The 12,082-nt window shown below is 44.9% G+C and overlaps 1 protein-coding gene across 5 annotated transcripts in view; it reads left to right on the forward strand.

Annotated features, from left to right (window-relative positions):
• Positions 1-12,082, forward strand: part of PTPN3 (protein tyrosine phosphatase non-receptor type 3) — a 273,767-nt gene that overhangs the window by 236,648 nt on the left and 25,037 nt on the right. For all 5 annotated transcript variants that reach the window (XM_038392799.2, XM_038392796.2, XM_038392797.2 and 2 more), the window contains one exon: positions 9,282-9,428. In XM_038392799.2, the coding sequence (XP_038248727.1) occupies positions 9,282-9,428 (147 nt within the window). The remainder of the gene's footprint in view (positions 1-9,281; positions 9,429-12,082) is intronic.

Genomic DNA, 12,082 nt, shown 5'->3' on the forward strand with positions numbered 1-12,082 from the left:
ATGCTCGTATGAACCCCAAAGAAAGAAATCCATTTTTTCCAAACAGAAAGGCCCTCAGCCTACTTCTTCATAGCTGTCCATCTCAAAATGATAATTTTGATGAGTTGGTCGAGGTTCTGTCAGACCACTCTCTTCAGTAGCATCAAGCACTGGATCATCCATATGGATGCTGTCTCGCCCTGTTCCACAGAACCTGGGAACGGATACACTCTGACAAACAGGTACTTGAGATTATTCGAGATGGGTACTCCATCATTTCACCTCCCTCCTCCTACCCCCCAAACTCCCTTCCCTGCTGCTCTTCAGGGACCGTAGTCACAAGAGCCTATTACGACAAAGATAGACCACCTCCTCAATGTACGTGCCATAGAACTAGTGTCCCTACATCTGAGACACAAAAGCTTTTACTCTTTCTGCTTCCTGATACCCAAGAAAAAGGGAGGTTGGAAACCCATACTAGACCTCAGGGAGCTCAACAAATTTGTCAAGGCTCAGAAGTTCAATACCGTCACTTTGGTGATGATTATTCCAGCATTAGAAAAGGGAAACTGGTTCATGGTCCTCGACCTCCAAAATGCTTACTTCCACATTTCTGTCTTACTGTGTTACAGAAGATGCTTCAGATTCACACTACCTCAGGACCAGTACCAGTACAGGATACTCCCTTTTTGGCCTGTCGTTGGCCCCCAGAGTATTCTCCAAGGTCCTCTCTGTGGTGGCAGCCCACCTACACTCCCAGGGTATTATGATTTACCCTTACCTGGATGATTGTCTCCTCAGGGCGTTTTCCTTCATCGAAGCCCAACGAGTTACCATGCCACTCTGGATCTATTCAAGAATCTGGGCCTACAAATCAATGCACAAAAATTTACATTAATACCGATACAGAGGATATGTCTACACTACGAAATTAGGTCGATTTTATAGAAGTCAATTTTTAAAAATTGATTTTATTCAGTCAATTGTGTATGTCCCCACTAAGCGCATTAAGTCGGCAGAGGGTGTCCTCAATTCTGTGGCTGGCATCGGCTTAAGACACGATGCACTGTGGGTAGCTAACCCACAGTTCCTGCAGTCTCCACTGCCCATTGGAATTCTGGGTTAAGCTCCCAATGCCTGATGAGGCAAAAACATTGTCGAGGGTGGTTTTGGGTACGTTGTCAGTCGCCCGCCCATCCCTCCCTCCATTAAAACAATGGTAGACAATCATTTTGAGCCTTTTTTCCTGGGTTACCCGTGCAAACACCATACCACAGCAAACATGGAGCCTGCTCAGCTCACCGCTGCTGTTGTGAGCATTGTAAACACCTCGCGCGTTATCCTGGAGCATGTGCAGAACTGGGCTAAGAGACCAGCACGCGGACAATTGTGATGAGGACATGGGCACAGACATTCCTGAAAGCACGGGCTGTGGCAATTGGGACATCATGGCCGCAGTGGAACGCTGATTCTGGGCTCGGCAAACAAGCACAGACTGGTGGGACTGCAGAGCGTTGCAGGTATGGGATGATTCACAGTGGCTGCAAAACTTTTGCATGCGTAAGGCCACTTTCCTTGAACTTTGTGAGTTGACTTCCACCACCCTGAACTGCAGGAATACCAAGATGAAAGCTGCCCTGACAGTTGAGAAGCGAGTGGCAATAGCCCTGTGGAAGCTTGCAATGCCTGACTGCTACCAGTCTGTCGGGAATCAGTTTGGAGTGGGCACTTCTACTGTGGGGACTGCTGTGATCCAAGTAGCCAATGCAATCACTGACGTTCTGCTATCAAGGGTAATGTGCAGGTCATACTGGATGGCTTTGCTGCAATGGGGTTCCCTAACTGTGATGGCGCGATAGACGGAACACATATCCCTATCTTGGCACTGGATCACCTTGCCAATCAGTATACGTAAACTGCCAGGGTACTTCTCAATGGTGCTGCAAGCACTGGTGGATCACAAGGGACGTTTCACCAACATCAACATGGGATAACCGGGAAAAGTGCGTGACGCTTGAATCTTTAGGAACTCAGGGCTGTTTGAGCAGTTGCAAGAAGGGACTTACTTCCCAGACCAGAAAATTACGACTGGGGATGTTGAAATGCCAATAGTTATCCTTGGGGACCCAGCCTACCCCTTGCTCCCATGGCTCATGAAGCCGTACACAGGCAGCCTGGACAGCAGTAAGGAGCAGCTCAACTATAGGCTGAGCAAGTGCAGAATGGTGGTAGAATGTGCCTTTGGACATTTAAAAGTTCGCTGGTGCTGTTTGCTGACTAGGTTAGACCTCTGCGCAACCAACATTCCCACTAAAAGAAAAGGAGTACTTGTGGCACCTTAAAGACTAACAAATTTATTAGAGCATAAGCTTTCGTGAGCTACAGCTCACTTCATCGGATGCATTTGGTGGAAAAAACAGAGGAGAGATTTATATACACACACACAGAGAACATGAAACAATGGGTTTATCATACACACTGTAAGGAGAGTGATCACTTAAGATAAGCCATCACCAACAGCAGGGGGGGGAAGGAGGAAAACCTTTCATGGTGACAAGCAGGTAGGCTAATTCCAGCAGTTAACAAGAATATCAGAGGAACAGTGGGGGGTGGGGTGGGAGGGAGAAATACCATGGGGAAATAGTTTTACTTTGTGTAATGACTCATCCATTCCCAGTCTCTATTCAAGCCTAAGTTAATTGTATCCAGTTTGCAAATTAATTCCAATTCAGCAGTCTCTCGTTGGAGTCTGTTTTTGAAGCTTTTTTGTTGAAGTATAGCCACTCTTAGGTCTGTGATCGAGTGACCAGAGAGATTGAAGTGTTCTCCAACTGGTTTTTGAATGTTATAATTCTTGACGTCTGATTTGTGTCCATTCATTCTTTTACGTAGAGACTGTCCAGTTTGGCCAATGTACATGGCAGAGGGGCATTGCTGGCACATGATGGCATATATCACATTGGTAGATGCACAGGTGAACGAGCCTCTGATGGTGTGGCTGATGTGATTAGGCCCTATGATGGTATCCCCTGAATAGATATGTGGACAGAGTTGGCAACGGGCTTTGTTGCAAGGATAGGTTCCTGGGTTAGTGGTTCTGTTGTGTGGTGTGTGGTTGCTGGTGAGTATTTGCTTCAGATTGGGGGGCTGTCTGTAAGCAAGGACTGGTCTGTCTCCCAAGATCTGAGAGAGCGATGGCTCGTCCTTCAGGATAGGTTGTAGATCCTTGATGATGCGTTGGAGGGGTTTTAGTTGGGGGCTGAAGGTGATGGCTAGTGGCGTTCTGTTGTTTTCTTTGTTGGGCCTGTCCTGTAGTAGGTGACTTCTGGGTACTCTTCTGGCTCTGTCAATCTGTTTCTTCACTTCAGATTGCTGCTTGCTGTGTGCCCATAATATCTGTGAGAGTAAGGGTGGTGGGGTGGGAGGTTAAGGCAAATTACCTGTCAGCAGATTTTGAGCAGCCAGACACCAGAGCAATTAGAAGAGCACAGCTAGGCACGCTGCACATCAGAGAGGCTTTGGAAACCAGTTTCATGACTGGCCAGGCTACAGTGCGACAGCTGTGTGTGTTTCTTCTTGTGGCAAACCTGCCCCCTTTGTTGATTTTAATTTCCTGTAAGCCAACCACCCTCCCCGCTTCAATAACAGCTGGCAAAGGAAATAAAGTAACTATTGTTTTGAAACTATGCATTCTTTCTTTGTTAATTTAAAAAAAAGTGAGATAACTGGCAAGGTACCCCAGTTGGGGTGGGGTGAGGTGCAGGAGGAGGGAAGGACAAGGCCACATTGCTTATTGTAGCCAAACTACAAATCAAAACTGTTTGAATGACAGCCTTCTGTTGCTTGGGCCATCCTCTGGAGTGGAGTGGCTGGGTGCCCGGAGCCTCTGCCCCTGCGTTCTTGGGCATCTGGGTGAGGAGGATATGGAACTAGGAGAGGAGGACAGGCGGTTATACAATGGATGCAGTGGGGGTCTGTGCTCTTGTTGGGTTTCCTGCAGCTCCAACACTCGCTTCATCATGTTCGTTTGCTCCCCCATTTGCCTCAGCATCGCCTCCTGCCTCTGCTTTTCACACTCACTTAATACTTTCCTGGCCTCTGCCACTGAATGCCTCCATGCATTAAGCTGTGCCCTATCAGTGCAGGAGGACTGCCCATGAGCTCAGAAAACGTGTCATTGCGAGTGCTTTTTTTTCGCCTTCTAATCTGCGATAACCTCAGGGACGGAGATGATAGGGGGAGCATAGAAACATTTGCACCTGGGGGGGGAGATAAAAAGGGAGAGTAAAATTTAAATGATACATTTCTGAGAACAAAAGGGAGACTCTTTCACAGTGAATCAAGCAATTCACAGCACATGTGGTTTAGGTAGAAGGTCGCATTTTGCCTTTTATATTGAGTGCCTATCGGTATGGTGGCACATCACACACGGCTGGACAACAGAATTCGGTTTCCAGGAAGCCATGGTAAGTCTTTTTGGTACTCTGGGTTGGCTTCTTCCGCCTTCATAAGATGTGGGAATGGTTTCAAACTGCAGCACCATCCTTTCCCATAGCAAGCAATGCCTGTTGGGTTTCACATTTAAAAGGAGGGATTGCGGTTTTCGGGTGGATGTGCAGCACACACCTCCCCCCACCCTACCACATGGCTATTCTCCGGGATGATTCCTTCACCCTCCCCCGCCACGTGGCTATTCTCCGGGATGATCCCTTTTAGCCAAGCACAAACAACCCAGCATGAATGGGGTCCTTTTACTGTTCCCTTACAAAAATTCCCCTATTTCAACCAGGTGACCATGAATATCACTCTCGTGAGGCTAACACAGTAAGATAAAGACCAAATGTTGCTTGAATGCGACCAAAACCCAGGACCATTCACTGTCATGCTTTGTGCTGCAATAATTCCAGACTACTTGCTACTGGCTTGACGTGGTAAAATGCCCTACCGTGGAGGACGAAATAAGACAACCCTCCCCAGAAACCTTCTGCCAAGGCTTTTAGAGTACTCCAGGAGAGCTTCATGGAGATGTCCCTGGAGGATTCCCGCTCCATCCCTAGACACATTAACTGACTTTTCAGGTAGCTGTACTGGCTGCAAATGCATCCCAATTCTTCAGGGCAAATCAAACATTAAACACTATTGCTTTTAAACCCTGTACTGTAGTTACAAATGTTCACTCAGCAGAGGTGCCTTCTCCGGCTTCAGGGTCGGGGACCCCGCCTTGGGAGGGTATTGGCTCTAGCCTGATGAAAAGGTCCTGGCTGCTGGGGAGAATGGCTTCACTGCTTGCCTGCTGTGCATTCTCCTCCTCATCATCATCCGCAAAATTCTACTCCCTGTTGTGTGAGACTCCCCCCTTGCAGGTGTCCACAGACAGTGGTGAGGTAGTCGTAGGGTCCCCCTACTATGTGACCCTGTTGTAGCCTCTCTCCACCATGCCCTGTGCGATTTTGGCATATATATCAGCATTTCTTCTTTTTGATCGGAGTTCGGCCTGCACAGATTCTTCTCCCCATACAGCAATATCAGATCCAGTGTCTCCCTTTCGGTCCATACTGGAGCTCGTTTGCGATTCTGGGGGGACTGCATGGTCACCTGTGCTGCTGAGCTCGCCACGCTGACCAAACAGGAAATGAAATTCAGAATTTTCCGGGGGGCTTTTACTGTATACCTGGCTAGTGCATCGGAATTCAAAGTGCTGTCCAGAGCGGTCCCATTGGAGCACTCTGGGATAGATCCCGGAGGCCAATACCATCGAATTGCATCTGCACTACCCCAAATTCGACCCAGCAAGGTTTATTTTAGCGCTACTCCCCTCACTGGGGAGGAGAACAGAAGTTGATTTTAAGAGCCCTTTAGGTCAACGGAACAGGGTTGGTTGTGTAGATGCATTCATTTTAAAATCGACATAACACAGCTAAATTCGACCTAACCCCATAGTATAGACCAGGGCAGAGACTAGAATTCATAGGAGCCAGTCTCGACTCTGTCTGAGCAAGAGCACTCCTTCCACAATAGAGATTCCTCAGTCTCTCCACACTTATAGAGACGGTGCAATCCAGCCCTCAGATATCAGCCAGATATCAGCCTTCCACTTCTGGAGCACATGGCCATGAGCACATCTGGGATAGCTCTTTCCAAACTTTGCAGGAAATGCCTCCAATCATGATTCAATTTGGTTTACAGACTGAACAAAGACAAACTCCTATTTATGCCCACCAAAAGCAAACAGTGCTGGCAAACACCTGCCTGGGAATCTTGTTTGTGCATCCTTCTCCATCACTACTTCTCACCACTGATGTATCCCTCGTAGGATGGGGCACAAATCTCAGTGATCTCACAGTGCAGGGCAAATGGTCTCCATCTGAGACATGCCTTCACATCAATCTACTCGAGCTCAGAGTGGTCAGAAATGCATGTGCTCATTTCCTTTTGCTGATCAGAGATACACACACAAAGGTCATGACGGACAATATAGCATGCATGTATTACATAAACCATCAAGATGGCATCACTTATAGAGACAGTGCAGTCCAGCCTTCAAATATCTGCCAGACATTGCCTTCAGCTTCCTCTCCCTTTGAATGGAAGCACTAAAGCTATGGAACTGGTGCATTTCCCATAATGTTACAATATCAACGGCTCACCTGCCAGTACACAACATGGCAGTGAACAGTCACAGCTGCAGATTCCCACATGACCAAAAGAGAGAGAGAGACACAGTGGTACTCTGTGAAATATTCTGACAACAAGATCTCAGTCTAGTATTAAAAGAACTGACTAGACTGCCCTTTGAACCATGGCCACTTGTTCTTTAATTCATCCATGAAGCACACGTTCCTGATCACCATTACCTTGGCAAGAAGGCTAGAGGAGATAACGGCCGTGATGACGCATCCACCCTTCACAGTGTTGGTCTTCGACAACGTCATGCTTAGACCACATCTGAAGTTCACCCCCAAAGTGACTTCCACATTTTACGTGAACCAACTCATTCACCTTCCTACCTTTTATCCCAAACCTCACCAGGATAATGGGGAAGCCATCCTCCATACACTCGACGTAAGGAGTCTGGGCCTTGTATTTGGATAGGACAAGAATTTTTAGAAAATCTCTGAGACTCTTCTTCTCCATCGCAGACAGATCTAGAGGCACACGATTTCAGCTCAAAGGCTCTCTAAATGGGCCTCAAACTCTATCAAGCTCTGTTATCAGATTTGCAGTTTAGCACCTCCGTCTGTAATCTGCGCACATTCTATGAGATTGGTTTCCTTGTGCATCGCCTTCTCCAAGGGTATCCCTATATCAGAAATATTCAGCGCTGGTATCTGGGCATCTGCACATACATTTGCGGAACACTCTGCCATCCTGGGGAACTCTACTACAGATGCCAGATTCAGTTCCATGATACTGTCATCCATCACAGACCCGACTCTGAAGCCCCAGCCTCCAGTAGGGCATACTTCTCAGGAGTCACCTACAGTGGAGCACTCATAGGGATGCTATTCAAAGTAGTAATAGTTACCTTGTTCAGTAACAATGGTTCTTCAAGATATGTCCCCATGGGGTGCTCCATGAACCACCCTCCTCCCCTCTACTTTGGAGTTATCATCATACTCTCTGTGGTAGAGAAGGAACTGAGGAGGGTTCGCCTGTGCAACACAGGTTAGCCTTGTGGCAGACCACAAGGTGGGGAGTGGGGGGGAGTCGAGGTAGTGCATGTGTGGGCCAAATAGACACTGCTACCAAAATTCTCCAATCAGCAGTGCAGGGACACGCATACACCTACAGTGGAGCACCCATAGGTGGACTTGTCTCGAAGAACCATCATTACTGCTTCTTATGAACTTCTTATTGTTTGCCCCCTTACTCTCCCAGCGCCCGATTCCTTTTGTGAGTATGTGTCCTCATACAAGTAGCTAACATGTTCACTTGTGTGAAACAGGAGCTATGCAGAAAGTGGATTGTTCCTCTGGTTGGCCTAACTGTATTAAAAGCATTTTTGTGTGTTTGAGTTGTGAGTGATTGCCTTGAGAATCTGAATCCAAATAGAAATTGGAAAATAGAAGTATTAGTTCTCTGCCCACAAACCAAACTCCACCCACCTGAGGTGCGAAAAACTGATTTTACTCTCTTAGCAGATGCGTAACCCCGGGAAGCCTCTATAAGACCCAACTTAAGCAAATCCGCACTTTTGGGAAAAACTTCCCTAAGCTAAAAGTAGGAGGGGTTTTGGTTTGGTTTGGTTTTGCGTAATGGTTGGGTATACATTTCCGACTTGCACAAAATTCAAGTTATGCAAGGTGTTCCGGAACAAAACGATTGCGTAAGTCGGGGAGTGTCTGTATGCATAATGTCCATCTCCTTTCTTATTTGCTTTGATTAGCAATGAAATAATCAAGTTGGCACTTAAATCATCATAATTAGATTTCAGACTTAATGGCATATTGAAATGAATAGGGTCAGTTTATATTTCTCTGAGAATAATTATTTAAGGCTAACTGCAGATTTGGGTCACCTCTCTGCATTAGTTCATCTTTTGAAGGTTTTCTTTTCAACCGTAAGAGAGAGAGAGACTTTATTAATAAATGATCATGTATATTCTGGAGCACAAGAAGACATTCTTCAGATAAATATACCAGTTTATCAAACCACTACATATCAGCACAGTTTGACCCCTGCAGCTGGGTTTTAGGTCACGAATGGGCAAAGCATTGAGAACTGCTGCTGTGGTTGACAGTTCTAGCTGTTGAGAAGCTAAATATAGGGGTAAATGCTGAGAAGCAGAAGAAAACATGAGATTTTTTTGTAAGTATATTTTTTCTTTTAAGATGTGGGAGAGATAGTAAAGAATTATAGGTTGTAAAATTGTACAACAGGATAAGTAAAACATTTTCAAGAGAATTCAAAATGTTTGCCTGTTGAGAGTAAATTTAGCAAGTCAGTACATAACCTTTTATTTTAGATTAACTAAGTTGTAATGATTTGTATGCTACACTCATCAGTTTGTAAATGGCTTCAAGGATCTGAGTGAGTTTAGAACTAGGTTCACTGTTGTGTAGAAAAATCATTTAAAAGAAATTGCTGTGTTTCAGCATGTGATTTTGGTCCTTTTTAAATTAGTAATCAAATATTGTGATATTCTATAAGATATTTAAGGTGAACTTTTTAATCTTGTTACTCAACTTGTTTCTTTAAAATTCCTTCAGAAGCTTATCTTTGTGAAAGTTATTTTAAACAAGAAAACAATATTACATTGCGCATTTGAATAATGAGAGGTAGGGTGTTCTTTCTCCTGACAGATGGAAATTCCTTCTGCTGGCATTGTGAACAGATATATCGCCACTCAAGGTCCTCTTCCACATACCTGTGCAAACTTCTGGCAGGTAGTCTGGGATCATAGGTTATCGCTGATCATCATGTTGACAACCCTCACCGAACGAGGACGGGTAAGCGTGTATATCCTCTCTTGAAGCTTGCAGTTCACCTCAGTCCCAAAGTAATTAAACATTTATGTCTAAATTGTGTTTTGATCTTGGCTATCGAAGCTGGTTTACATTGAAATCATTTCTGCTAAAGAAGCTTGTGTGTCTTCCTGTAATATACTGTTTTCTACACTTTTTGAACTTTGTTTCTTATCCCCTCTCCTGAATAAATAACTCTGCAACAGTTAGGCCAGCTGATTGTTTCCTACCACTCTGTGTGTGAAAATGTATAAAATATTAAAATGACAGATTCTGATACCTGCTTTTCTGAAAACATCATGTGAGAGGAGTTTGAGAATACCCTCTAAAGCAGTGCTTCTCAAGCTATCTGATGTGGGGGACCAGCATTTTTTTTTCCAATGTATGCGCAGACCAGCAGCTGATGGCTCGCGGACTGGCATCGGTCCGCGGACCAACACTTTGAGTAGCACTGCTCTAAAGCACATAGCCAAAATTTAGTCTAATTAAATTACTTATGTTGTTGAGAATAAATAAATAAATAAATAAATGTTATTTATCATTTATTTATTTATATTTTTTGACTCCTTTCTTAAAACTGCTTTGAAGAATCTGTTAGAGAACTGATTTACTAAATTATGGTTTTGAAATCAGTTCATAGACTCCCTGAGTCGTAGAAAATCTGAAAGTGCAAATATTTCTATATCCAGTGTACAATATATTTGCTCTCTAATTTATAATATGCATGAAGTGAAAATCCCTGTAACCTCTAAAACAGTGGTCCCCAAACTTTTTCAGGGAGCGAGGCCACAGTCAGGAGCTGTGGCTGGGAGTGAAGCTGGGACTGGGGGTGGGGCCAGAGCCAGAGTGGAGCTGGGATTGGAGTGGGGGCTGGGTGGCACTCCCTCGCCACCCCCTACAGGGCTGCCCCAGGCTCCGCCATGCACCCCCGAATGGTCTCACGCCCCACAACTTGGGGGACTACTGTTTAAAAAAGTGACCAGCTGGTGGATGGATGATATAGAAACTTGCTGTGTGTAAGGATTCGGAGGCATATCAAATAGGGAGCACTGCTCTGAGTAGTAAAGGTTCTTCTTTGAGTGCTTGCTCTGTCCATTCCATGCTAGGTGTGTGCACACCAAGTGCACAGTTGCCAGAGATTTTTCCCTTAGTGATATCTGTAGAACCGGCTATAGCGTCCTATGGAGCTGTGCACCAGCATAATGAGCCCTGCCGGCCTCACAGCCTCTCAGATCCTTCTTACTACCCATGACAGTTGCCTGGAATGATCCTTCTTGGTCTTGCAAGGCTTCTTTCCCAATGGTTTGGACTTTTTTGTCATATATTGCAGAGTTATTCTAATTAGTGTATATGGTTCTTAGTGTCCATTCCATGACCCACCCTCCTACCCCTGTGTCAGAGTTACTGGCAAGAAGGAAGTGACAGGGTGCAGGCATATACACGCATGCCTTCAGAGAACACTAGAGCCGGTCCTATAGATACCACTAATGGAAAAATCTCTGGCAACTGTGCATGTAGCACACTCACACATGGAATGGACATTAGCAATACATCTCAGAGAACAACACTTATGAAAGGTTAATAATCGTTTTTTTTCTGGCACCTGGGAGGTGGGACAGCTCATTACTTTTGCCTGCCTTCCTACAGATAGAAATCCTCCTCAACCTGTAGCTGTATTCCCGAAGTAAACTCTCAATGCACTGTCAATTCCTGAAACTGACATTCTGGTTGGGAATCTGGTTTGGGAGCTGGTTTATTTGGGAGTGGATATTTGGAGGTTCCATTTAAGGTACTAATTTGGGAAGTTAGTGAGAGCAGCTGAAGAAGACAGGGAAGTTGGAGCAGACATAAATTCTGAAGATGGAGTTTAGGGTTTGTTCTTCAATTCCTTAGTGAGGACAAGTCCTTAAGGCCATAAGGTTTAAGGCATGATCCTTAGGTACAGTCAAGTATACACAGCCATTCAAAGAAGCATAATTAAAAACCTTAACTCTGGCAAAAGATGTTTCGCCATCTCAAAGAGCAATTTTGCATTTGTGACACTCTAGCAAGGACAAAGTTTTATTGCAACTAGTATAAATACAGTAACAAAGATATTGAATGTGTCAATGATGGCCACCCATTCACTGAACTAAGAATGGGTCCCAGAGGAAAAAAAAATTGTATATAACCATACCATAATAGTATGTGACTGTTTCATAATGCGTACACACGGGGTGTAGGGGCAGAAGCAAATTAAGGCTGGGCAACCTTAAATTGGCATTTCCCCACTTCTAAGTGCTTGATTTCACAACCTGAACCTTTTAATGTAATCTTTCAGATATAATTTCCAAGTTTAACAAACAAACAAAAAACAGAAATAACAACATGTTGAACCATTCAGACCCCTAGCTTAGGTCACCAGTAGCGTCTGTACCTTTAAATCCAAAGCACGGATCTCCATTGCCTGAGCTAATGAAATAACTGGTAAGGTTGCTCTCCTTTTAGTGGACCAAATGCTTGAGAGGGATGAGACACACATTTAGCCAATGGATTTCACAGATATGTAGTGACAGCTGAGAAATGTAGATATTCAGGACACCAGTGTTCAGGTCCAGGTTCTGGAAGAGTGTGCTCCCTAGTTCCCCCTTCTTCTGCTG

The sequence above is a fragment of the Dermochelys coriacea genome, chromosome 2 (genome assembly GCF_009764565.3).
Source record: "Dermochelys coriacea isolate rDerCor1 chromosome 2, rDerCor1.pri.v4, whole genome shotgun sequence".
Taxonomy (NCBI): Eukaryota; Metazoa; Chordata; order Testudines; family Dermochelyidae; genus Dermochelys; species Dermochelys coriacea.